Here is a 26,855-nt window from a genome sequence, read left to right on the forward strand (position 1 = left end):
ATCAATTTCCCTACTGATCAGGGGCTAGACACGTGAGAAGCCAGTTTCCTTGGCAGTTGACGAAGGTCAGCTATGAGTCAAAGATGCCACTTCTCTCTGACATGTCATCAATTTTTAACATGGGTAGGGGAAGGAATTCAAATCCAAATTCAAATCATTCAAAGCATCAGCAACGTGGTAAATGGGAGCAACAGCGTGAGAGGTGCAGCCAGTAAAGGGGTGAGTGAAACCTGGGAAATGTACTATGGGTAAACAGTCAAAGATTGTTTCCACTAGTGGCCGAATGGAGAGCTCGGGGATGGAGATCGATAATTCCCACTGGAAAAAACTAAGGACGAAGGGAGAACGAAGATTCTTGAACTGAGGGCAATTAGACCACTCTCCCGTCCCTCAAATGCGCCCCTTAAGAGCTGATTTAAGGGTGGTGGATCTTATTTCAGACCACCGGATGCTTCACCACAACTGGCTGTTGAGGTAGACACTGAACATAATTTAAAAGGGAATAGGATAAATATTTGAAAAGGAGGAATATAAAAGGATCTGGGGGGAATGGGGTTACAGGAGAAAGCGACAGCAACAATACAATTACCTGGAGCTGAATGGCCTCATCCTGTGCTGTAATTTCTATTACTCCATGAAAACTCTCCTTTATTGAGTCCAAGCCCACGCAGGTTTAGAAATGTTGCTGAGCTGAGTTTAGGATGATGTGCCCTGTAAGAAGTGTCCCAAACACTGAGCCCGTTGCCCTTTATGTGACCTCCCAGTTTGGTTTAGGTCAGTCTGTACCGGCCAGTTTTGATGTGTCACATCCAAGTATATGGAATTGGGGGCCTCAAGTCAGAGCCGATCTGTACCTGGACTTCACACATTAAAACCGGCTGTCACATGGTCAAACCCCAATGCCTCCAACCAGTGTTGACATTACATAAATGACTACGTACCAGTTGCACGCTTTGATCTACGAAATAAAGACAGCTTCAGGAGTAAATTTTGCTGATTTTTGATTTGGAATCTAGATCCTCTCCTCACAAATGGTCTCAGGCCTTCTAAAATAACAGCCTGTGGAGTGAAAAAATACCATTGAAAAATACCATAGCAAATCACTGTCGTTAGAAAAATATTTTTTAAAATACGAGATTAACATAGGCCAGCAAAACTTACACTTATCAGAACTTTTAAAGTGACCGATAATGTCCTTATTCTGGATTGCCCTTAATGTTTATCCATAAAAAAAGTTGCCTTCTTTTAAAAAAATTTCTAAATAAAATAATATTACCAACCCTGTGGGGGCCAATTTCCATATGGGCCGGGAATTTCCTCGGAGTTGTTCCTGCTCCACCACCGTACTTTTGGCGGAAATATGGTGAAAACATTCCCATCCTCAATGATGGCGGAGTCCAGCACGTGAGTGCAAAACACAAGGCTGAAGCATTTGCAACCATCTTCAGCCAGAAGTGCCGAGTGGATGATCCATCTCGGCCTCCTCCCGACATCCCCACCATCACAGAAGCCAGTCTTCAGCCAATTTGATTCACTCCATGTGATATCAAGAAACGACTGAGTGCACTGGATACAGCAAAGGCTATGGGCCCCGACAACTGTAGTGCTGAAGACTTGTGCTCCAGAACTAGCTGCGCCTCTAGCCAAGCTGTTCCAGTACAGTTACAACACTGGCATCTACCCGACAATGTGGAAAATTGCCCAGGTATGTCCTGTCCACAAAAAGCAGGACAAATCCAATCCGGCCAACTACCGCCCCATCATTCTACTCTCAATCATCAGCAAAGTGATGGAAAGTGTCATCGTTAGTGCTATCAAGCGGCACTTACTCACCAATAACCTGCTCACCGATGCTCAGTTTGGGTTCCGCCAGGACCACTCGGCTCCTGACCTCATTACAGCCTTGGTCCAAACATGGACAAAAGAGCTGAATTCCAGAGGTTAGGTGAGAGTGACTGCCCTTGACATCAAGGCAGCATTTGACCGAGTGTGGCACCAAGGAGCCCTAGTAAAATTGAAGTCAATGGGAATCAGGGGGAAAACTCTCCAGTGGCTGGAGTCATACCTAGCACAAAGGAAGATGGTAGTGGTTGTTGGAGGCCAATCATCTCAGCCCCAGGACGTTGCTGCAGGAGTTCCTCAGGGCAGTGTCCTGGGCCCAACCATCTTCAGCTGCTTCATCAATGACCTTCCCTCCATCATAAGGTCAGAAATGGGGATGTTCGCTGATGATTGCACAGTGTTCAGTTCCATTCGCAACCCCTCAAATAATGAAGCAGTCCGAGCCCACATGCAGCAAGACTTGGACAACATCCAGACTTGGGCTCATAAGTGGCAAGTAACATTCGCACCAGACAAGTGCCAGGCAATGACCATGTCCAACAAGAGAGAGTCTTAACCACCTCCCCTTGACATTCAACGGCATTACCATCGCCAAATCTCCCACCATCAACATCCTGGGGCTCACCTTTGATCAGAAACTTAACTGGACCAGCCACATAAATACTGTGGCTACAAGAGCAGGTCAGAGGCTGGGTATTCTGTGGCTGACTCCCCAAAGCCTTTCCACCATCTACAAGGCATAAGTCAGGAGTGTGATGGAATACTCTCCACTTGCCTGGATGAGTGCAGCTCCAAAAACACTCAAGAAGCTCGACATCACCCAGGACAAAGCAGCCTGCTTGATTGGCACCCCATCCACCACCCTAAACATTCACTCCCTTCACCACCGGAGCACAGTGGCTGCAGAGTGTACCATCCACAGGATGCACTGCAGCAACTCGCCAAGGCTTCTTCGACAGCACCTCCCAAACCTGCGACCCTTACCACCTAGAAGGGCAAGAGCAGCAACCATCTGTACGTTCCCCTCCAAGTCACACACCATCCCGACTTGGAAATATATTGCTGTTCCTTCATCGTCGCTGGGTCAAAATCCTGGAACTCCCTTCCTAACAGCACTGTGGGAGAACATAGGATCATCGGAACAGGAGTAGGCCATTCAGCCCCTCGTGCCTGCTCCGCCATTTGATAAGATCATGGCTGATCTGTGATCTAGCTCCATATACCTGCCTTTGGCCCATATCCCTTAATACCTTTGGTTGCCAAAATGCTATCTATCTCACATTTAAATTTATCAATTGAGCTAGTATCAATTCACCACACGGACTGCAGTGGTTCAAGAAGGCGGCTCACCACCTTCTCAAGGGCAAATAGGGATGGGCAATAAATGCTGGCCTCGCCAGTGACGCCCACATCCCATGAACGAATAAAAAAAGGCACACAAATGGGGTTTCCACCACACTCCTGCAGAGTGATAGTGTGAGCAGCTCAAAGGAAATTCCCGCTCAATATTATCTCCTTACTTCACCAGTCTGGACAGGCTGACATGTTCTGTGTAATATCGCAGCAACAGAATGGCCTCTTCCACTGTTGCTTACATCCCGTAAGCAGAGCTTTCTTAGTCTGTGCTCAAGAGCAAACAGCTTTAACAGTCACTTTCATTGTGTGTAACAAAACTGCTGACAATAAAAAGGGATAAGGCTAAAATATGAAGAGAATGCTGGAAAACTCACATACTGGTTTGTATTCATTAACGATACTAAATTCTGATGACTGCGAAAAAAAAAGGGAAAAAATGTTAGTGCAATCTCCATTATTCACCATAATGGATGGACTCCCCTTCACCTGGTGGACAATGGGAATTAGCAGATAATCTGGAGATCCCCAGTTTTAGTCTTGCCACATGGTACAACAATACCCTTGGCACGGGAAAGAAGATAAGCACAATATAAATAATACACAAATATTAGCAGGCTGTGCAATAAGGTGAGACCACTCAAGACTGTCCGGCAAATCATCAAGAAGGCATATAATTGGAGTGTGGCTAATGGAGATTTCAGCACAACATTTTGCAAATCAGCTAATTAAAATACCAGAGAGACTGGAATTGATACAGTGCGATATTATAAGACAAGGGCTTAGCACATTTGTTACAGCAAATCCCTTTGTCAGATATTTTAACAGGAATTAACACATTTAGTACAATTTTGAGGCTTTTTTTAATGATACCTTCTTGACTTTTTTCCATGTATTTCTCTTCACAGAAAACACAAGTGCATCCAGTTTTTTCAGTGTGGAAGGTGTCCATTTGGAGGGATCACTGAAGACAAATTAAAAAAGTTACTGTACAATTAAAATGCAGTGTTTGAGATTAATACTGCCATGCAAAGCATTTTTGTTCAGATAAAATCACCGTTTGAACTTTGCAGAGCAAATGTACATTTTATTTAAAGAGATATGCACTGCAAAACTGAACTGTATTAAATTCAGATATTCATGTTAGACACATTCCTTTTAACAGGATACAAAAGGTATCATAAAAAAGTCATAAAATGATGACAATTATACAATTTCTGTAACATGAACATAGCCTTATATACAATCTTTTCTTTACTTCATTCAAATTAATTGATAATTCAAAAAAATAATTAGCACTAAATTCCCACTTTACTGTGTTAACGTGTTATTGGACAATTCATTTTTAATACAAAAAATTATGTTGAAATATCAGTACATTGTAATAGTACAGAAAACATGAAACTGAAAGAGAACTAGTGATTGGGAGGTTTCCAGTAATATCACATACCACGTGAAAAAAATGGGAATTTTGAGACTTACCCATATATGCTGCTTTCACTGTTAAGTAGGGTGTCAATAGCACGCTGTTGAGTAGGTGTATATTGGCTACACTTTTTCAAAGCCTCTAATATAGAAATATTAGCCTTTGTGATGTTTCCATCATAGTCACAGATCAAATTATTCAATATTGTCACATCATTTTTTGATAGGTTTTTATTGGAAAGTTTCTAAAAGTAAGAACAAGTACAAAAAAGATAAGTAAGCGAGCAGAATTTTTAAGTCTAAGTTCTTTTTTTAAACAATCTGACACTCTGCTTAGATCTTCCTGGGCTATTCACTCCATGGTTGAGAAGACAGGTATATGAGCTGTTCCTAGGTCTCTAGGAATACTGCTATTACTACTCCGCCAATGTTAATCCTGAGTCAGCCAATAAGGAGAGATGAGTAACCAAGTAATCAACTTGGAAATATATCGCCGTTCCTTCATCGTTGCTGGGTCAAAATCCTGGAACTCCCTACCTAACAGCACTGTGGAAGTATCTTGAACACACGGGCTGCAGCAGTTCAAGAAGACAGCTCACCACCTTCTCAAGTGGAATTAGGAATGGGCAATAAATACTGGCATTGCCAGCGACGCCCACATCCCATTAATGAATTTTTATAAAAGTAGTGGTTTGCACACCAAATCTCCGTTCTCCAGGGAGGTACCTGCTACTCCCTAATGGCATGGCTGAGATAGTGAACTCATATGCCGGGAAATTCCTTGGAGCATCTCCCACCCAGCCGCCGTAACTTCAGCGGGTTTCAGCCAAACTTTCGCCAAAGTTACAGCAGCTTTGCGGGAGAAATTCCGATGAAATTTACCTCCATGATGTGTGGGACTATGGATATGACCCCACTTCCCACTCCTTCAGCAAACTGTGCATTCATTAAGAAAAAAGAACATTTACCATCATCTTGGCTGTTTAACCTGCTCAGGCTTCCAACAAAACAATCTACTAATCAATCACCACCAATCTGCACAACATACCAACTGCAAATTGGGGAAACCGCAGGACAGCATTATAAACCGCTTCACATCAAACTGATTTTTAAAAATATTATCAATGCACTGCTTTGATGCATTACATGAAAATCATAGAATCATAGAATGATTACAGCATGGAAGGAGGCCATTCCACTCTTCAAGTCCGTGCCGCTCTTTGTAAGAGCAATCCAGCTATTCCCAATCCCCTGCCCTTTCCCCGTAGCCCTGCAAATTTTTTCTCTTCAAGTACTTATCCAATTCCCTTTTGAAAGCCATGAGTGAAAGCCACAAAAAATACATTTTCTATGAATGAAAGTTCTGCTTTGGATACGACTTGTTCAAAGAGACTGCTTTTCCGAAGTTGCTACCATGAGTTAAAGTTAAAAAGGCTTTCAGGTTCTGAGGAAGAGTCTGCACCCAAACTGTTAACTTGTCTGTTCTCTCCACTGATGGCTAATCTGTTGAATGTTTCCAGCAATTCCTGTTTTTATTTCAGATTGCAGCATCTACAGTTTTTTTGCTTTTTCATTACACGGGCTCTCTCCGCCTGCATGAAAAGGTGCTTTGAAAATATTTTTTTCGGGATGGAGAAGAATGAGAAGAGTCAAGAACAGCTGCACTCCATTCTTGTCACAATGATACATGCAAGTAAGTAATGAGATAAACATTGTCATCTATAAAGAAACTTTTTTTTAATGGATGCTGTGCCCTTTTGAATAATTCATTTGAAAAGATAATGAAATTTCAATGTGCACAGAGAGTAATGCTGTTGATTAATGTACTTTCAGGTCATTGTCAATTCCTGTGACATTAAAAGGTGACCTTTTGATGCATATATTGCAACTACAACAATTTGAACCTTCCACTTATTGTAAACATTAATTTTCTACAGAGAACTGCAATTACTTAATAAAGGTTAATTTCATATCTTCCAGGTTCCAGAAGAAATCAGTTAATTTGTGCTTAACCTTTACTGGAGATAAGAAACCATTAAGTAACTTGTACCCTGTTGCAGATTAACCAGAAAACATACCTTTTTCACATATAACCACATGTTCCAATTGTAACGTCACCAATAACCCATTCATTTCAAACGGGCGCCCAATGGCGTTACAATTGGAAAATGTAGGCCATTAAGTAGAAAATTCCACACACAATTACGAACTGTTGACCAGAAGTAAGTATCTAAAATCCTACTGTCAGCACGTATAAAGAAATTTACCCCCATTGTCAGTGTTTATTTCATTAAATACAGATCTTTTTATTGAATAGTTGTATGTGCTCACCAGGCATCTTTTAGCATTTTTCAATAGATTCTTCCTTCTTGGAGATCCTTGTGGTAAAACGTTAATGTTGGCACGTCCAACCAGATGGTAGAAGTTTGTGCAGGTTTCAGATGAGAACGTTTCAGGGCTAAAATGTTGAACGTCATAGGTTAAATTCTACTTTACGGGTGATTATACTCCTTTTTTATTTCTTATCCTTTCTAAAACTGCTCTCCTTTCACCTATCATCATTATGGTGGGAAGGGCTAGAGGTAAGCAGCAAGAAAAACTGATTGTTTAAAATCCGAACTGTTAAAGCCAACACTTCGACTCAATCACTTGGATGGTGATACTGGCCCAACTTCCTTATGACTTTCTGCTGTGAAGCATTTTGATTTGAGTACATTTTTGACAATATTTTCCTATTCTGACTTTTAATAAAGGTGTTTAATATTTAAAATAAAACAGGTTAACTTCAATTTTGTCTGCAGTAAACTGGTGTACTGTCTCTGGATGCCCAATTGGCATCCACAGCTCACCGGAATTATTCAGATGAGGCCTGAGGCCTAATTTTGGACGAGCCTCGGACCTTCAGCTCCTGCTGGCACTCCGAGCAGCCGATCATATCGCACCCGCAACGGGACCGAAATAAATTTCTCCCCAGAGTGTTACTTATTTTTCAGAATCACATAATGTTAAATAAGGTACAAATCTGAAACTAAACTCACACTTCAAACAATTGAATTTGGGCACAGGCTGCTTGCAATTTTCCAACCATTTAAAATAATTTAAACAATTACTATTTCTGTAAGGGGGAGAATTTTCTGCTTTAGTGCTTCTGGCACAGATTGAAAGTGCATTTCAGCAAACTGCACAACCCCGGTCTATCTTTCTTCAGTATAAAATGGGGCCATATTTTGAATAAAAAGTACTCCACTAGTTTTACCCTCAAATTAAAGAATTTTTAAAAAGCTACTAAAGCTCACAGGTGGTAATATTAGTTGATTAAACAACAACAATCTTCATTTTTACTGCATTTTAATGTAGAAAAACCTCCCAAGGTGCTTCACAGAGGCGTAATCAAAAAAATAGACATCGAGACAAAGAAGGAGATATTACGAGATGACCAAAAGCTTGTTCAAAGAGGTGGGTTTCAAGGAGGGTCTTGAAGGAGAAGGAGGTGGAGAGGCAGAGGGGTTTAGGGAGAGAATTCCAGAGCATGGGGCCTAGATAGCTGAAGGCATTGCCACCAATGGCAGGGCTAAAGCAGGGGGTGATGCACGAGGCCAGAGTTGGAGGAATGCAGAGTTGTTGGAGGATTGTAGGGCTGGAGGTTTCAGAGATCGGGAGGGCAAGGCCATGGAAGGATTTGAACATGAGGATAAGAATTTTAAAAATGATGCGTTGGTGGACTGGGCGCCAATGTAGGTCAGCGATCATAAGGGTGATGGATAAGCAAGACCTGGTGCGGGTTTGGATACAGGCAGTAAAGTTTTGGATGAGCTCAAGTTTATGGAAGGTGGGAGGCTGGGCAGGAGAGCATTGGAATAGTTGAGTCTGGAGGTAACAAAAGCATGAAGGATGAATGTCCAGAGGTAGAAGTTAATAAATAGGCCAATTCTTGTGAAATGGAAATGTCTTGAAAAGAACTATTTAATCATCTGTCTATACAAAAGAAAACACAGGATAAAAACACTGCAAATCTTACTCATAGAATAGCAAGACATCCTCAGGCAAAGCAGAAATGTTTCCTGGTGTTCCATTGGGATTCAGTCTTCTAGCCATGCAGATCAGCTGAAGAAACAGGTGTTTCATTTGTTAAATAAAATTCACAAATCATCTAATCCGACCTAGTTTCTTTTAATTGTATGTTTATCAGTACCATTTCCTGCTTACAGGAGGTCACATGTGACTTCATGTTGTCCTAAAAATATTTAATACATTTTAATTTAGAGAAAACAATGAATAAATAATTTTCTTTACTAATGGATGGCTAATCATTAGAAAAAATGTTTGGTTTATCTTTCACACACACCCACTTTTTGTTTTAGTTGCTCATGAAGCCAGAATTCTTTGAAATTTTGACTTAAATTTTTGATCTTACTTCACTAAATCTTATTCAGATCAGTGAGACACTGTTAAGTAAAGTTTGTTAATATCAAGACATGCACATTCCTTCCATTTGTCGACTTATCTCACATTGAGAAAGACTATGGTTATGTGCAATTGGTAGGCTCAAATGTCTTCAATTAGTGCAGTCTTTATTTTATTACTAGAATACAAATTATCAAAGGACGACAGCAATTGCTAATATCTGTGTGAATAGCCCCGGTGTTTAATTCTGATTTCTATTATTATCATTGTATTTAAACAAAAATGGTAATTTAAGACAATCCATTATTTTCAAATGTCTCCAAAAATGATTTTGGGGTGAATTTGAAATAGATACAACTTATAGTTACAGAAACAGAGATAAACAGAAGGGCTGAAATTGTGCTGTCTGAAATTAATAATGAATCCATTAATGTGTTCATATGAAATTCCTTTTTTTTAAAAAAGGCATTAACCTGTGGAAATAAATTGTTTGATGTCTTTGTGAAAGTAGCGGACAAAAGACTTTCGTATGAACAGGTTAACATCTTCATTGCTCATTTCAACCCAAGCGTGTAGTTTGGCAGAATGTTCTTACAGACCTCAATCAAAACCTACCAGAAGACTATATTAAAATAATAATATTTCACTTCCTTCTATGTTATACAGATGAACAAAGAGTTTAACTTGTAAATTAGCTTACCTGATCATGGTTCAGTGAAGTCTTACCCTTCGTGGCTTTAACAAATTTCTGGAATTGCTTACTGTTCAAGTTGTTTCCTGCCCCGCAACTAAAACCTTGCAGAACAGAGGCTGAAATGCTGCAATGTAGAATCACACCGTTAATGTTTGGAATCAAACTTTCACAACCTTGAGTTTGGAAAATAAGTGTCTATATCATGGTATGATCTTTCTCTGGCATTCCATATAGATTATAATGTTTCTTTTGAGTTGCTTTTACAATATGCAATTCATGTATTTATAATCATATTTCGAGAAGTCAATTCCATTCACTGCAAGGTTATTTTTTAATTGCTCAAACTGGTCGTGTCTCAAAAGCAAAGTGATATTGGAACTAAAAATAACTGCACTTTCGATGAAAGTGATATTTCACTTAAGCAACATAGAATGCTTTCATCTATAGATGTAAAACATGAAGCTCAACAAAATACTAGGCTATGTGATATTATTGTACAATTGCAATCATATTTCTGTCTTGCTATTTCAATTGAGGCATGGACCCATTTAACATAATGTTAACCATATCCCCTGTGAAAATTTATTTCAGTGCATTGGAAAATAAAATACTTACTCATCAAAGTTTAAGGTAGAGTTTCTGGTTAAAGTCCCAAAAAACACAGCGGCCTAAAAAAATACATAATCATAAAATTTATGTACACCTATGTTTTCATGAATTTTAACTCATTAGGAGCAGTTGCTGTTCACTTAAATGACAACATTAGGTCACAATATTGCTCAAACTGAATTCTAAATGTTACGAAAATTATACACTGGGTTTACCAGCATTGGCAGCACTCCCAACTACTTTAACAATTTATTGATTGGGCACTATTGTTTTAATGCACATGATTCACAGGGATACCAAGACCATTTTTCTCTCCCTTCTATGGTTGAAAATTGCCTGCTTAAAACAACAGTACAAAATCAATAAATCACTAACAAGATTGCGATTGCTGGCAAAGTTGGTTTACTGAAGTACAGCTGTCCAGGAGCAGTGCAATAGGATATCAAGGGAAGGACTTGTAAGAAATGTATTATAAAATAGCTAGCTAGCAAGAAATATATTGCAAGAAAGCCCTGTATATCAGGATCCCATTAAGAATTGTTTTTGCAACAGACTAGCAATTAAGACACAAGAAAAAGCGGGTGAATTATTCAACTTCAACAGCCCTAGTGCTAAACACCAGTGCAAAAAAAGTTTACACTGGAGTGCAAAATGCTATCTGTTTTAATTCAGTTTAAATGAGCAGGTAGCACAGGCGCAGTACTTTGTTCTGCCTCGGCCACCAGTTTGAATGTTGCACTAACTGGACAATAGGTCTAAATCCTGTAGTCAGGTAAGAGCATTTTGCTCCTGTTGAAAGTGGACATAAGATACACAAAAAATAATTCAAATGAAGTTAGAAACCCATGTAATGGAACGTGATGATGATATATTGAGATAGCACACTATTAATTCACCTCTCTGGCCTGGATTGGAATCCAGTCTTCACTAAAAGGATGAAAGTCACCGGGGCTGATTTTCACTTTGGCAGGGGCAGAAAATTGGCAGTAGCGGATCGGTTGCCCGTCATACATGTTGCCTGATTTTTCTTTCAATTGAAGTCAATGGAAAGGAAAGTTAGGCGGGGTGTATAACGGCGGGTGATCTGCTACTGCCAGTTTTCTGCCCCCGTCGAGAGTGATAATTACCCCCACTCTCTTTTCCAACTGTTAGGGTGCTACACAAGATGAGTACTATCCCAGTTCCTAACAGGCATTGATATTCAACACAAAGCTGAATGTGCTTTGGCCTAAATTATTAATCTCACTCAGCCAGTGAGAGAGTTTGTAAGGATCAATGCAGGTGTGACAAATGGAAAATTTGTATTGGTGCAATAAATGGTGCACTTTGGAGGTTAAGTAACGATGCTGGGGCAGAGTAATAGTTGCTTTAGTCTGCATCTGGCCTCAGCTGGGAGTGTTTGATGCTAACGCAGGCTACCAAAAGTGGAAAAATTGTCTACAACAGCATTGTTTTTTGTACCTAGGTGAGTGTGAAATTATACCAAAAAAAAATCAAATTCCTATTTGAACTAGTTTTGCTGTCATCAAATAATAACTTACTTGGTAGGACTTCCATTGTTTTTTGTTCACAAGATTCAGATTAATATTTTTGGAAATCAGTTGAGGCAAGGGGATTTTGGTTGCGAGTGCAGCTGGAACTATCTGAATTGCTGTAATGGGATCACTCGTAGATTCAATAATCTAAAGGAGAATCAAACACATCAAAACATTTAGTAAGAGTGAAACAAAGCACTATGTTCAAAAGATGGGCCCCTCCAGGTCTTTCTGTAGCCTAAGGTGTTTTGGAGCCCAATTGGAGCATATGCCATTAAATAGCAAAACACAAACCTATCCAAACCAGAAATTTAAAAAAAAATGAACAGAAGGAGTAGCTAAATATAACGGGCAGAATTTTCCAAGGCCCTGTGCCACAGACTGTGCCTTGTACGCAGCAGGAGTCTTACGGGACAACTGTGGGTGCTTTGCCTGTGACTTTCCATCTTTTGACATTAATAGATGGAACATTATGGACAATGTATAATCAATTTTCTGATAAGCTGTGGACTGCGCATGAGGCCCTGCCAGTGGTGCAGGATCTCAGAAAGTTCTGCCCAAACAATTTAAGACTCTAAAACAGATGTACAAAATATTTCAATGGCGTTTTATGGTTTCGATATCAAAGCAGAAGGAAAAAGGACTAGATGTTATCCTAGAGGAACAGGCATTTGTTGTGGTCAAATGAGATTCCAGCTGTATAGCTAATAACTAGTAACAAAAGACTTTTTAACGCACAACATTATTCTACAAGGTTCATCAAAACAAGGTCAGAACTCAGCAAAATTCTGCAGTTCAAATGTAAGACTGTAGTAACATGCCAAAAGAAAAACATTTAAGCCTAGTTCATTTCTTGGGTGTGCTATAGTAACCAGCATTTGTACCTAAGGCAGGAGCAAACTCACAATCTGATCAATTCTCCATTGTTTAGACTCAAAGGCCCTGATATTTATCAGGAGGGAGCAGAGGCTCTGCCCCTTGGGAGCTCTGATGGAGTTACGGTGAGAGTGCGTTGGAGGGTTCAGGGATTTTTGTCCCAACCTCTTCAAAGTATTGAATTTAATTTAAAACATAATTGTAAAGGACTTGAGACTTCTTTCAGGAAATGTAAATTTTGTTGCTCACCATCGTAACTCTAAATTCAAAAGTTGTACTATGCCCTGAAAAGAAAAGTAAAATTATCATTTTTTTAATCCCGCAATGGTACATAAATTTATTGATCACTTACCTTTTGGACAACAATTACTTGCACAGGTTCTGGAGCAAGTAATATATTTTCAACAAAGGTAGTGTCACTAACAGCACTGACAATCACTCTGCTATTGATGTTCTTCACTATGTCACTTGAAAGACCAGATACCAAGGTTCCCATTTTCATTAGGTTGGTAGCATTGTTAACCTAGTAAGTAGAAAATAAAACATGGTTAGATATGAAATGTATAAATTCTATTATTTTGGCTATTACTCCTTCAGCCCCCTGCCGTATCCTAATGTCTATGTGTGGTTACATTATAGTGCATCTGAATATGCTGGAGTATTTTTGAAGTCATTTGTATGATATGATTCCTTTATTTTATATATCATTATATTGGGACTGGATTTGTATCTAGGTATCTTGTAGCACTTTTAATTCACCTATTCAAAATTTAACTGGTTAGCAATTCTAAAATACAGTCAGTGGTATAAATCTCATTATAATGAGGTTTAACGATAATTGAAACTTCTTATACAAGGTTCTCTGCTCCCAATGGGGAGGGGGGCTCACAGGGGCTATATATTGGGAAATTAAACAGCCCCTGATTTTCCATCCATTAATTTTAATGGACGGAATATTACTGGTTGCACCCTAGCAGTTTCCCACCACGTGCTTCCAACATACACGGTTCCTAACTGAGAATGTGAAATCAGTCCTATTGTGTTCAGTAAGTACACAAATCACGATCAGGTAAGCTAATTTACAAGTACCTGAAAGTTGGCACTGATCAATTTCTTCACCAATGCATTGGCTTTGCCAGTGTTCCAGCCATTGACTTTACCCAGGCTGCCCAGGGCTTTTAAGACATTGTTGCCATCGATAATGTTGATCTGTGTTGTTGACAGTCCAACAGCTGATTGGCCCAGATTATTAAGAGTATCGAATGAGAAGCTGTCAATTTTACTCACTAGAGTAACTGCAAGCTGCAAGAAAATACAACCACAATCAGGGTTTTCAGAAGCATCAATCTCATAGGCGAGGTCTTACCAAATAATAACACAACAACTTGTAGGTTTAGGAGAGGTTACCAAAAGCTTGGTTGAAGGGCTGTTTTGAGAAGGTTTTAAAAGGCAAGGAATGAGGCAGAGAGGTTTGGGGAAGGAGTTCCAAAGAGTAAGACTAAGATAGCTGAAGGCTCTATTACCAAACATGGAGTGCATAGGAGGTCAGAGTAAGAGGAACAGAGGATGGGGGAGAGGAAATAAGGCTGAAGAAGATTGCAGAGGTAGGGTGGGGCAAGCCTGTGGAAGGATTTGTAGACATGGACAAGGATTTTAAGTTCAATCTGTTGCTTGATGGGAATCAATGTGGGCCAACAAGGATGGGGGTGATAGATGGGTGGAGCTTAGTGTGGCACAAATTGCAGGCAAGGGAGTCTTGGTGTATGGAGGTCAGGAGGCCGACAAGGACGGCATTAGAGAACTCAAATCAAGAGGCGATGAAGATTGGATGAGGAGTTTGGTACTGGATAGGAAGTGGGGTTTGGAACTCAGCCCTGTGTCGAATAGAGCAATGAAGTTGTGTGCAGTCTAGTTCAGCTTGAGCGTGCAGTCAAAGAGGGAAGGAGTCAATAGCAAGTGTGTGGGTAGTTTGGAAGGGACTGAAAACAAAAGTTTTGGATTTCTTAGTGTTTAATTGTAGTACATTCTGGATCATTATCAGACAGGCAGTCTAATACTGAAACAACAGCACTAAAAGTGATCCAATGTAACAGGGCCTAAATTTTTCACTCGATTTATTTGGACAGAGTTGGGCGGGAAATATAACGGGAAATAATCTGCCAGCTCCCTGCTCCCCGCCACCACTTCTGGGATTTCATGCCAGATGCGATACTGAATATACAATGGCCTCGATATTAATCTCCCGATGACGGGCAGGAGAGGGTCAGAGGGGTTAAAAGTTTGGGAACGTATCCCCAACCCGCTGCGTATGCGCCTGCTGCCAATTTTACGGCAGCGGGTAGTGAGTGGTGAGACTGTCCTGTCTTGGAGGGGGCACTTCATTAACATATTTAAATCAGGCTCCCACAGTGCAATTGGGAGCCACGTTTAAATTTAACAGCTGCCGGCTGGATTTCCCAGGGCTCTGGAAACCTGGCAATGAAATGGAGCTTTTTATAGCACTCCTTGTGGGCCAGAGGAGTAGGAGTGCTCCCCTCGGTCCCTCGAGGAAGCCTTCGGCTTCCTGTCTGCCCATCGTGGCCTCTCCTCGCTGTTGCGATCAGCGACCTCCCCCCTCCAGCCCTGATCTCTCCCTCGCCATTGCCGGGCTCTTTCCCCACCCCTCCAGCCTCGATCTCTCCCTTGCCATTCCCGGGCTCTCTCCGCCCCTCGCCCCCAACCAAGCCCCGATCTCTACCCCGCCATTGCCTCCCTGGCGGATGCTGGGGAGCCCACCAAAATAATGTAAATGACCCAGAGGCCAGGAAATCACCCAGGATCAAAGGCACATCATTACAAAGGGCGAAAGTCCTGCCCCAATTCCACAAAAGCAGAATAGCCCCCCCTTAGGTCGCCAATTCCTACCTGCATTTGTTCATCTGTTGGTGCAGTTCCATTTGTGCTGGGAGTCTGGCAGGCTTTGTTTGATTTCTCAACCAGAATTGTGGCCTGCTGTGCGGTTAAAGATTGAATTGATGGGGTACCAACAATAAAGCAAACCAAGCTGTCAGGAATGCTGAATAAAAAAAAAGGGAAAACCAACACCAATCAGGATTCACTATGCAGATATAAAAGGGAAAAATGGAACACAATATAAAACATATTAAACATATAATGCAATATTACATAGTGTCACGCAGTAAACCTCTGGTATCAAAAGCAATAATACAATGTTATGTATCCTTTTATTTCTGTACTGCTTTGTCTTAAAAATGAACAAAAACTGCACTGTAATTTTTTTTTAAAGATACTGAACTGATATTAAAATTTACAATAGATATCTGATATATTTACAAAGGAGAGACGACAGAAACCTAGAGCTCTTTTAATTAGAACAGAGACAACAGATTTGATGGAGGTGGTTATAATTTTGAGGGGTGTAGAGTGAGGTAAATCAGGATAAACTATTTTCAGTTGTTGGTGAGTTGGTAACTAGAGGGCATAAACTTAAGATCACCATCAAAAAAACAAAGGAGAGGTTAGAATTTTCTTTCACGCAGAGGGTTGTTAGGGCATGGAATTCCTGACCAGAAACAATATTGAAAGCAGAATCCATTATAGGTTTTGAAATCTAAAAAAGAAAAAAAATTAAAGGGGTATGGGGAAAACGCAGGAGGAATGGAACTAACTCAGAGGGCTGGCCAAAAGGCCTACTGTGCTGTAAAGTTCTAGGATTCTATGACAAATCAGATGCAATAGTTTAATCCACATTCAACTTATGAACAATAGCTTTGATGAAAACTGTTTTGTCCCCTAGTGACTTTCATGTAATTTACATTTGATTTAGATATTAAATTAATTAGCAAGCTGCAAATTTTCCAATAAAAACACAAATATACAGAAAAAAATTACATCTAGGATTTGGGTGCAGTTTTGTGACTCAGGCAGAAAATGCTTTCAAACATTCTCTGAGTCAGAGAGAAAAAATCATTTCAGTATTCAGATTTGTTTTACTCCCAGTTGTGTAACTATCACTTGTTTAACTATTTTGCAAGTTGCAGATGACACATACCTTGTCAAATTAATGGCTGCATTTTTGAAGAGTGCATTGGCATAAAATCTTTGGATATCTTGGGAAAGCCCAAGACTCCTCAGAAGATTCAGGTTGTCCTGGTTGGCTGCAAATATCTGTAACTGTACAAAGCAGATATTAATAGGCATTAGGATTTTTGCAGCAAATAATATATTGAAGAACAAAAAGCAATAAGAGACAAGTCAACTCTCTTCATTCATTTGTAATTTTCCTTGTGCAAAGGGTGGATGAAGGAAGGAAAATAACTCAAGTCACTAAATAACATAATCATACATACTGTTGCATTATCAGTGAGCATAGCCAGGTCCTCTGTGCTTGTATAGATCAGAAATTTCCCCAAGTAATTGGCAAACCAAGCGGCAGAATTTAGGGCTGGGTCACTTGCATTATAACATCGTGGTATGGGACCTAAGTAAATAAATGAACTGTAATCAGAACAGCGTGAAACGTAGACTTTCCTTCAGTATGAGTGGATCTCCTGTGGTGTCCCCACAGAAAGTCAGTGAATTTTGCTCAGAGTGTATTAGTCATGCTGTTGGTATAGGTTTGGGGATCTGCAGCTTCCGGAGCTTATGAAGCTCCAACTAATGGCAGAAGTGCATAGCTGTGGGCATGACTGCGACAGAATGGTGATGACCAAATAAGGAGTAAATGCCATACATAGCAAATTTAATACATTAGAGATGAATGCAACTTAAATGATTTTTCAAAGTTACTGATATGCATCAGGCACTGCACATCTCTAGGAAATTTGTCTTCACTGTCACTTTCACGTTTCCATTCATTTTAATGGAAAGAACGAGCACAGAGCGAGGAGTTTAAAAATCGGAATCATATCAGATTTCAACTAATTTAAGCCTAGAAATGACTGTGTATGATATTATTTTCTCTGCTATTTCAATGGAGGTGCAAAATATTTGTACGTTGATATTAGGCTTTGATGACAAAATGCTACTAGTTTTAGTTGGTTCAGAAACCTAACATGTTAATGTTCTTAGCAGAATCTCAGGCAAAAAGCAACAACAAATTTTGGCACTACTCGGAAACCAGAGAAAATAAGAATATAGCCTAGTAATATAGAAATCAAAAATCTAACAACATAGAAATCAAAAATCCATTAATATTGAAATGAAGGGGTAGAAATTCATCATGAGCCGTATCGGGTGTTATACGTCCCACCCGATACTCAGTTCCACTGAAGTCGATGAGACTGAATATCAGGCGGGTGTATAACAGGCGGCTCATGCCATACCGCCCGAGGCCAATTGCTATCCCCAAAAATCTATTCAGATGTTACATTTATAAAGAAGATAAATGCAAAAGGGAATGTAGGTGAAGAGACCATGAACAAGAACACTCTGTCATTAAAAACTTAAGAACTCTCACCAACATTGAACAAAATACAAACTGAATACCTTTGCGCAGATAAGTTCTGATGCTGTTGTACAGTTGTTGCTGAATGTTTGGCGTAAATTCAGAGAACCGTGCATTCAGGGTCCGTATTCTAAATGGAGAATTCAAAAAGTGAGTATTATGCCTTTTAATGATCATACACCTTTGCCCTGGGGATAATTTTGACTTTGGGTGACAGTATAAAACGGATGATATCGACTCAGCCACCTGTTATACATCTCTCCCGATTTTCACTTCCATTGCAGTCCATTCGGTCGAATAATTCATTTCAGATAGATGTTAACACACCAAGAGTCATTTTTCTGGCTTTACACTGTCTCAACTGCCAGAAGCATCATTTTCCCAACATTTAAATGAATGGTTAGAAGATCGTGCACAGAGAACTCCTGAATTAAGTTGCAAGATTACTCCAAGGATTAGTTTTAAACAGCTTTCATTTACATTTTTCCTCATTTTTTAATCCCACTTGGTCATTTTTTTCCCTGAAGCCTCCTTTAGCCAGGAGAGCCAGCCCAGACCATGAACAGCTGTATCACTCATCTCCCAATATTGTCTAGCAGGTAGGAGTTAGACTCCATTCAGCAACACGGGTCTGCATTTAAGTTTCCTTTGAATGGCAATAAAACAATATTTCTGTTTGTTCTGATAATTCTGTCATTAACTCTATAATGAATTGCCTTTTCCCTGTCTCCATGTTGTTGACTGGGGATCTGATGCCAGGCCTCTGCCACCTCTGCTCTATAACTGTGCGCTAAATGGTGCGGGATGTCTCTCCACTAATTTTATATGCTTCTCAGTGGGTAATGCTTGGCCTCCACTTGGATGCTACCCACAACAGTATGCCCAAATCATCATGAAGGGAATTAAGGAGTTGTACCCGCATCCTACCATTCCATTGGAGCTCCAATGCACTGTGCCACCATGCTGTTTCATATTGGGAATGAAAGTTGCGTATGAGAGGTACAACAATCATCTTTGGAAAATTGACCAAAAATAGATAAAGAAATATTTGAACATCTTTAAAAATGATAAGAACTTTGAAGTATAGTGAGATCTAATGTAAAACAAAACAACATTGTTTCGCATTGTAAGCAAATTGGTAAGAACACTGCAAATTAGTTAATATTTCAAATGTTTCAAAGAAGTTGAGCAACACTTTGAGATACAACACTGAGAACGTACATGATCTGAGCTCCACTGCAGCTCCCATTGGTCAGAATTAATTCAGTCAAGTTTCCATTCAGTCCTGGTATCAACAGTTGAAGCCTGGTATCAAACCAGGTCTGGAGCTGAGTTTCATTAGAACTGGAAATAATTGGCTCAGCACGATTCAGAACTTCACTCAGTAAAGAGGATGTCACCTCCGGGGTCAATAATACATTGTTCTGGAAAAGTTAACAAACAGAATGAAATTCACCAAGTTCTACCAGATTAAACCATACACACAAAAGTTCAAATTCACATAAATGCATTCCTCACATAAGTAAATTCCTATGATGTTTTCAAATTGTTACCCCCAATTACCAAGCTGTTCTTCATTTAGCAAGTGCCGGTCTAACTTGTTATTTACAAGTCTGATTGGAAGCCACTTGAGACAGACTGAAGTGGTTGGTTCATCATCTGAACCCTGAGGATGGATTGTTGCCTGTAAGTCAATATTGTTCAAAACAATTCAGTATTGTTTATATGATAAGTGGTTTGGTGATTTATGAGGGACTCCATGATGCAGCATCGCACAGGATACAGGGTTACTTTTGGTTGTGCACTATACAAAAAATCATCATCATCCATTTATTACAATAACGCTCCACTGTTTTATTCCTCACAGTATCATTAGCTGTTAGCATTTCCTACCTGCTTTGCCTCAAAGCTGAAAATGTCCATGAATTGAGTAATATTATCAGCTGTGATGTTGCTGATAACCTTCCGTACATCATCTGAATTCTTCAGTGTTCCATTGCTAGCAGATAATTGGGCAAGCTGTCTTACAGTCAGCAAATCCACGACATCAATCTGTAACAAAAATAAAAATATTCTATTCATACAGAATTTTTGATAATCTAACCAAGAGTTATTTCATCAAAAGTTATTCATTGTTCTTAAATATTTTTAGTATTTTCCAAAGCAACTTTGTTGCTCGGGGAAATATATTGTAAAAAATATACTTTTAGCACCTTTGCAAACAGAGGAAGTCTACAGTGATAGGATTGATGACTCAGTGGCATAATTGCATTGATTTCTATTGCTATGCCAAGATTTTAAATGAACATTAAAAACTAAAGATAAAGAAAGAAATGACAGTGTAATGCAGCCAGCACATGTAATGTCTGCTGGAGTGGGGATTTGCTCCAGGGGTCAGTGTAACAGGGTGAATTGCTAGGCTGAAGCAGTTGGCTTTGATATTGACTTCAAGTATCAATCCACCTCGAGCACAGGCTGAACAACGAACTTTACACATATATATACAGAAAGTATAAGTCATTATGGTGGTGGGGAGCAATGAGCACTGTTACTGTATCTAAAGAGTTAATTAGAAATAAGAGCCATGGAGGTGAAATTGGTCTTCGCCAGTAGCGCAAATCGGCAGCCCGTTTGACTTCAATGGACATGATGTAAAATGGGCTGCCAATTCGCTATGAGCCTGTTTCACTTTACAGGTGAGGACCAATTTCACCCCCACCCCATTGTTCTTATTTCAATCTAACTCTGTTATAAACAGTCAGCATGGTGGACTTGAGTAAAATTTTGGGAGCATTCTGCTACTGGCTGTTGCCATTGGAAACTTCTCAATGTAGTGCAAGAACCCTGAGATATGATTTATGTTATTAAGCATCCGTAAAATAAATTTGCACAGTATTCTCCAGAAAGGACTTCTGCTGGTTATTAACAGGTTATTATGTAAACAAATGTTTTCATTAATACAGAATAAAGCATTTTCATAAATTTCCCACCAGATATTTCATACCTTTCTAAATGTATCTGAATAGTTTTTGCCTCATGTAAATTAATAAAGATATCAGTAATATTTCAGCCCTGAGATTTTTGATTAATTCCTTTTGCTGGTGTCACTACAGATTGTTTTGCACAGTAAAATTCAACTAAAATCATTTATATTTCCTTAGGTGATCTGAATAACTTACTCCCGTGAAGTTACTGTTCAGCGATATTAGCTTTCTGTATTGAGCTTGTGACCGGAATCTGCCAAAGTTCCTGAGTATCCAATCTCGGTTGCCAGTTGTGTTCACAGTGCATGCAGAACCTACAAATGGAAGGTGGACCAAAGTTACCACACCACAAAAGTAACTCTTTACGCTTCAATACAGTAGTGAAGAAGCTCATAACTCTGCAGAACAGTGAAGTGGTGAACACAGTAGCGCAGCACTCTAGAAAACAAACGCGTCAATTTCCCTTTGGTACCTGGCTACATCAATAATAGGGTGCTTACTTTCTACAGTCACAGAAGGAAATGAAGGGTTTGTCCCATTAAACAAATTCCTTCCATTCCCTCCTCTTTCACCAGCAGGTGCGCTACAAAGTTGGGTATCAGGGGAAGAGACGTTGTTTGAGTTCTGCACATTGCAAAGTTTTTATTACAGAGAAAGAATGCTGCACAACTGGTCAGAAATGTTAAAATACAAAAAGCTTTACTTTCTTAAAAGAACTTATAACCCCATTAAGGCAGGAATCTGCAACAGCTTCGATTTGTCGGGAGGACTAGAGACTTGCATTTTCTATTCAATCTTTCCCAGGCATTCCAAAGCAATAATGATGCACTGCATACTAAAGAATAACTGTAATTTGGCAAGGAGGTGTAAATGCAATGTTCATGGCTAATTTTGCACTTCAGCTTCCAACAGCATTGGATAAAATCAGGCCGAAAACATTTAAGTGTGCATTTTTGCATCAAGATTCAATATACTCTGTAATTTTTTCACATTCAGTGAATTAAGAAATGGTTTCCTCATTCTCTAGTTTTACTTCATGTTATTCCACAATTAAAATTTACAGAAAATAATTGAGTTATTACATTTCTGAAAACTTTCTTTCAAGATTACTTCCTCTGTTCACTGTGTGTCTGGTCTGAGGGTAAAAGTGAAGCAATGTTAATCAATGAATCATAGAAAGTTACAGCACAGAAGGAGGCCATTCAGCTCATCGTGTCCGTGCAGTGTGAAAAAGAGCTATCCAGCTTAATCCCACTTTCCAGCACTTGGTCCGTAGCCCTGTAGGTTACGACATTTCAAGTGCACATCCAAGTACTTTTTAAATGAGTTGAAGGTTTATGCCTCTAACTCCCTTTCAGGCAGTGAGTTCCAGACCCCCACCATCCTCTGGGTGAAAAAGCTTTTCCTCAGCTCCCTCTAATCCTTCTATCAATTACTTTAAATCTATGATCCCTGGTTATTGACCCCTCTGCTAAGGGAAATAGGTCCTCACTATCCACTCTATCTAGGCCCCTCATAATTTTATACACCTCAATTAAATCACCCCTCAGCCTGCTCTGTTCCAATGAAAACAACCGCAGCCTATCCAATCTTTCCTCATAGCTAAAATTCTCCAGTCCTGACAACATTCTCGTAAATCTCCTCTGTACCCTCTCTAGTGCAATCACATCTTTCCTGTAATGTGGTGACTAGAACTGTATGCAGTACTCAAGCTGTAGCCTAACTAGTGTTTGATGAAGTTCTAGCATAACCTCCCCGCTCTTATATTCTATGCCTCGGCTAATAAAGTATCCCATATGCCTTTTTAACCACCTTATCTATCTGTCCTGCTACCTTCAGGGATCTGTGGACTTAAGAACATAAGAACATAAGAAATTGGAGCAGGAGTAGGCCAATCGGCCCCTCGAGCCTGCTCCGCCATTCAATAAGATCATGGCTGATCTGATCCCAACCACAAATCTAAAGAACACAAGAAGTCGGAGCAGGACCCGGCCACATAGCCCCTGGGCCCTCTCCGCCACCCACAGGGCATTGACCGATCCGAACTCAGCTTCATGTCCAATTTCCTGCCCGCTCCCCATAACCCCTAATTCCCTTTACTTCTAGGAAACTGTCTATTTCTGTTTTAAATTTATCTAATGATGTAGCTTCCACAGCTTCCTGGGGCAGCAAATTCCACAGACCTACCACCCTCTGAGTGAAGAAGTTTCTCCTCATCTCAGTTTTGAAAGAGCAGCCCCTTATTCTAAGATTATGCCCCCTAGTTCTAGTTTCACCCATCTTTGGGAACATCCTTACTGCATCCACCCGATCAAGACCCTTCACAATCTTATATGTTTCAATAAGATCGCCTCTCATTCTTCTGAACTCCAATGAGTAGAGTCCCAATCTACTCAACCTCTCCTCATATGTCCGCCCCCTCATCCCCGGGATTAACCGAGTGAACCTTCTTTGTACTGCCTCGAGAGCAAGTATGTCTTTTCTTAAGTATGGAGACCAAAACTGTATGCAGTATTCCAGGTGCGGTCTCACCAATACCTTATATAACTGCAGCAATACCTCCTTGTTTTTATATTCTATCCCCCTAGCAATAAAAGCCAACATTCCGTTGGCTTTCTTGATCACCTGCTGCACCTGCATACCAACTTTTTGATTTTCTTGCACTAGGACCCCCAGATCCCTTTGTACTGCAGTACTTTCCAGTCTCTCGCCATTAAGAAAATAACTTGCTCTCTGATTTTTCCTGCCAAAGTGCATAACCTCACATTTTCCAATATTATATTGCATCTGCCAAATCTCCGCCCACTCACCCAGCCTGTCTATATCCCCTTGCAGGTTTTTTATGTCCTCCTCACTCTCTACTTTCCCTCCCATCTTTGTATCATCTTCAAATTTTGATATGTTGCACTCGGTCCCCTCCTCCAAATCGTTAATATAGATTGTAAAGAGTTGGGGACCCAGCACCGACCCCTGTGGAACACCACTGGTTACTGGTTGCCAGTCCGAAAATGAACCATTTATCCCAACTCTCTGCTTCCTGTTCGATAACCAATCCTCCACCCATGCCAGAATATTACCCCCAATCCCGTGATTTTTTATCTTAAGTAATAATCTTTTATGTGGCACCTTGTCGAATGCCTTCTGGAAGTCTAAATACACTACGTCCACTGGTTCCCCTTTATCCACCCTATACGTTATATCCTCGAAGAACTCAAGCAAATTTGTCAGACATGACTTCCCCTTCATAAAGCCATGCTGACTTTGTCCTATTAAATTATGCTTATCTAAATGTTCCGTTACTGTCTCCTTAATAATAGACTCCAAAATTTTACCCACCACAGATGTTAAGCTAACTGGCCTATAATTTCCAGCCTTCTGCCTACTACCCTTTTTAAATAACGGTGTTACATTAGCAGTTTTCCAATCTGCCGGGACCTCTCCTGAGTCCAGGGAATTTTGGAAAACTATCACCAAAGCATCCACAATCCCTACTGCCACTTCCCTCAAGACCCTAGGATGGAAGCCATCAGGTCCAGGGGATTTATCCGCCTTGAGTCCCATTATTTTACTCCAAGGTCCCTTTGTTCCTTTACACTTCTCAGTATCCTCCCATTTATTGCCTTGTTTGCCCTCCTCAAATGCATTACCTCACACTTCTCCAGATTGAATTCTATTTGCCACTTTTCTGCCCACCTAACCAGTCCATTGATATCTTCCTGCAGTCTACAGCTTTCCTCTTCACTATCAACCACATGGCCAATTTTTGTATTATCTGCAAACTTCTTAATTATACCCCTTACATTTAGGTCTAAATTATTAATATATTCCACAAAAAGCAAGGGACCTTGTACTGAACCCTGTGGAACCCACTGGAAACAGCCTTCCAGTCACAAAATCACCCATTATCCTTTGCTTCCTACCACTGAGCCAATTTTGGATCCAACTTGCCACTTTCCCTTGGATCCCATGGGCTTCTACTTTTTTGACCAGTCTGCCATGTTGAACCTTGTCAAAAGCCTTGCTAAAATCCATGCAGACTACATCAAATGCGCTACCCTCATCGACCCTCTTTGTTCCCGCCTCAAAAAAGTCAATGAAGTTAATCAGTCACAACCTTCCCTTAACAAATCCATGCTGACTGTCCTTGATTAATTCGTGCCTTTCTAAATGACGATTTATACCATCCCTCAGAATTGTTTCCAATAATTTGCCCACCACCGAGGTTAGGCTGACTGGCCTGTAATTACTCTGTCTATCCTTTTCTCCCTTTTTAAACAATGCTACAATGTTAGCAGTCCTCTGGCATCACACCTGTAGCCAAAGAAGATTTGAACATGATGGTCAGAGCCTCCGCTATTTCCTCCCTTGCTTCTCTTAAAAGCCTGGGATATATTTCATCCGGGCCAGGCGATTTATCTACTTTCAAACATGCTAATCCCCTTATTATTTCCTCTCACTATGTTTATCCCATCCAATATTTTACACTCCTCCTTCTTAACTACAATGTCTGCATCATCCCCCTCTTTTGTGAAGACAGACACAAAGTATTCATTAAGAACCATACCACATCTTCCGCCTCCACACATAGATGACCTTTTTGGTCTCTAATAGGCCTTACTCCTTCCTTATCCTCTTGCTCTTTATGTATTTATAAAACATCTTTGGGTTTTCCTTGATTTTACTTGTCAGTATGTTTTCATGCCCTCTCTTTGCTTTCCTAATCTTTTAAATTTCACCCCTTTACTTTCTATACTCCTCTAAGCTTTCTACAGTATTGAGCTCTCTGTGTCTGACATACGCTTCCCTTTTTTGCCTTATCTTACCCTGAATGCTCCTTGACATCCAGGGGGCCCTAGATTTGGAAGTCCCATTACCCTGAATGCTCCTTGACATCCAGGGGGCCCTAGTTTGTGGGAACATATTTGCTCTGAACCCTCACTATCTCCCCCTTGAATGCCTCTCACTGTTTTGACACTGATTTACCTTCAAGAAGCTGTTTCCTGTCCACTTTTGCTAAATAGCTTCTCAGCTTAGTAAAATTTTCCTTTCCCCAATTGAGAACTTTTACTCCTGTTCTATTTTTGTCCTTTTACGTAACTATGCTAAATCTAAATGAATTATGATCACTACCACCAAAACGCTCTCCCACTGATACTCCTTCCACCTGCCCAGCTTCATTCCCTAAAACTAAATCCAGAACTGCCCCCTCTCTCATTGGGCTTGCTGCGTACTGGCTAAAAAAGTTTTCCCGAATGCATTTTAAGAATTCTGCGCCCTCTATACCTTTTACACTAATTCTATCCCAGTTAATATTAGGGTAGTTGAAATCCCCTACTATTACTGCCCTGTTGTTTTTGCACTTCTCAGAAAATTGCCTACATATTTGCTCTTCTAACTCCCTCTGACTGCTTGGGGTCTATAGTACATTCCCAGTAGTGTGATTGCCCCTTTTTTGTTCTTTAGCTCAACCCATATGGCCTCACTTGATGATCCTTCTAACGTATCATCCCTCCTCACAGCCGTAATTGTTTCCTTTACCAATATTGCCACCCTCTCCTTTTTTATCCCCCTCCCTATCTCGTCTGAAAACCCTGTAACCAGGAATGTTGAGCTGCCATTCCTGCCCCTCTTTAAGCCATGTTTCAGTAATAGCTATGATATCATACTTCCACGTATCTAGCTGTGCC

General features: G+C 40.2%; 1 protein-coding gene across 1 annotated transcript in view; it reads right to left on the reverse strand.

Annotated features, from left to right (window-relative positions):
- The window catches only part of LOC137340890 (uncharacterized), a 191,980-nt gene that overhangs the window by 15,026 nt on the left and 150,099 nt on the right, over positions 1-26,855 (reverse strand). Inside the window, exons 84-100 of the mRNA XM_068003693.1 lie at positions 21,364-21,482; positions 20,078-20,236; positions 19,406-19,608; positions 18,226-18,314; positions 17,088-17,218; positions 16,790-16,911; positions 15,643-15,793; positions 13,828-14,040; positions 13,091-13,261; positions 11,869-12,009; positions 10,334-10,386; positions 9,725-9,842; positions 8,639-8,724; positions 6,952-7,078; positions 4,678-4,865; positions 4,069-4,159; positions 942-1,059 (exon numbers count right to left, since the gene is read on the reverse strand). Of these exons, the coding sequence (XP_067859794.1) occupies positions 942-1,059; positions 4,069-4,159; positions 4,678-4,865; positions 6,952-7,078; positions 8,639-8,724; positions 9,725-9,842; positions 10,334-10,386; positions 11,869-12,009; positions 13,091-13,261; positions 13,828-14,040; positions 15,643-15,793; positions 16,790-16,911; positions 17,088-17,218; positions 18,226-18,314; positions 19,406-19,608; positions 20,078-20,236; positions 21,364-21,482 (2,280 nt within the window). The remainder of the gene's footprint in view (positions 1-941; positions 1,060-4,068; positions 4,160-4,677; positions 4,866-6,951; positions 7,079-8,638; positions 8,725-9,724; positions 9,843-10,333; positions 10,387-11,868; positions 12,010-13,090; positions 13,262-13,827; positions 14,041-15,642; positions 15,794-16,789; positions 16,912-17,087; positions 17,219-18,225; positions 18,315-19,405; positions 19,609-20,077; positions 20,237-21,363; positions 21,483-26,855) is intronic.

Source organism: Heptranchias perlo, chromosome 22 (genome assembly GCF_035084215.1).
Source record: "Heptranchias perlo isolate sHepPer1 chromosome 22, sHepPer1.hap1, whole genome shotgun sequence".
NCBI classification, from domain to species: Eukaryota; Metazoa; Chordata; class Chondrichthyes; order Hexanchiformes; family Hexanchidae; genus Heptranchias; species Heptranchias perlo.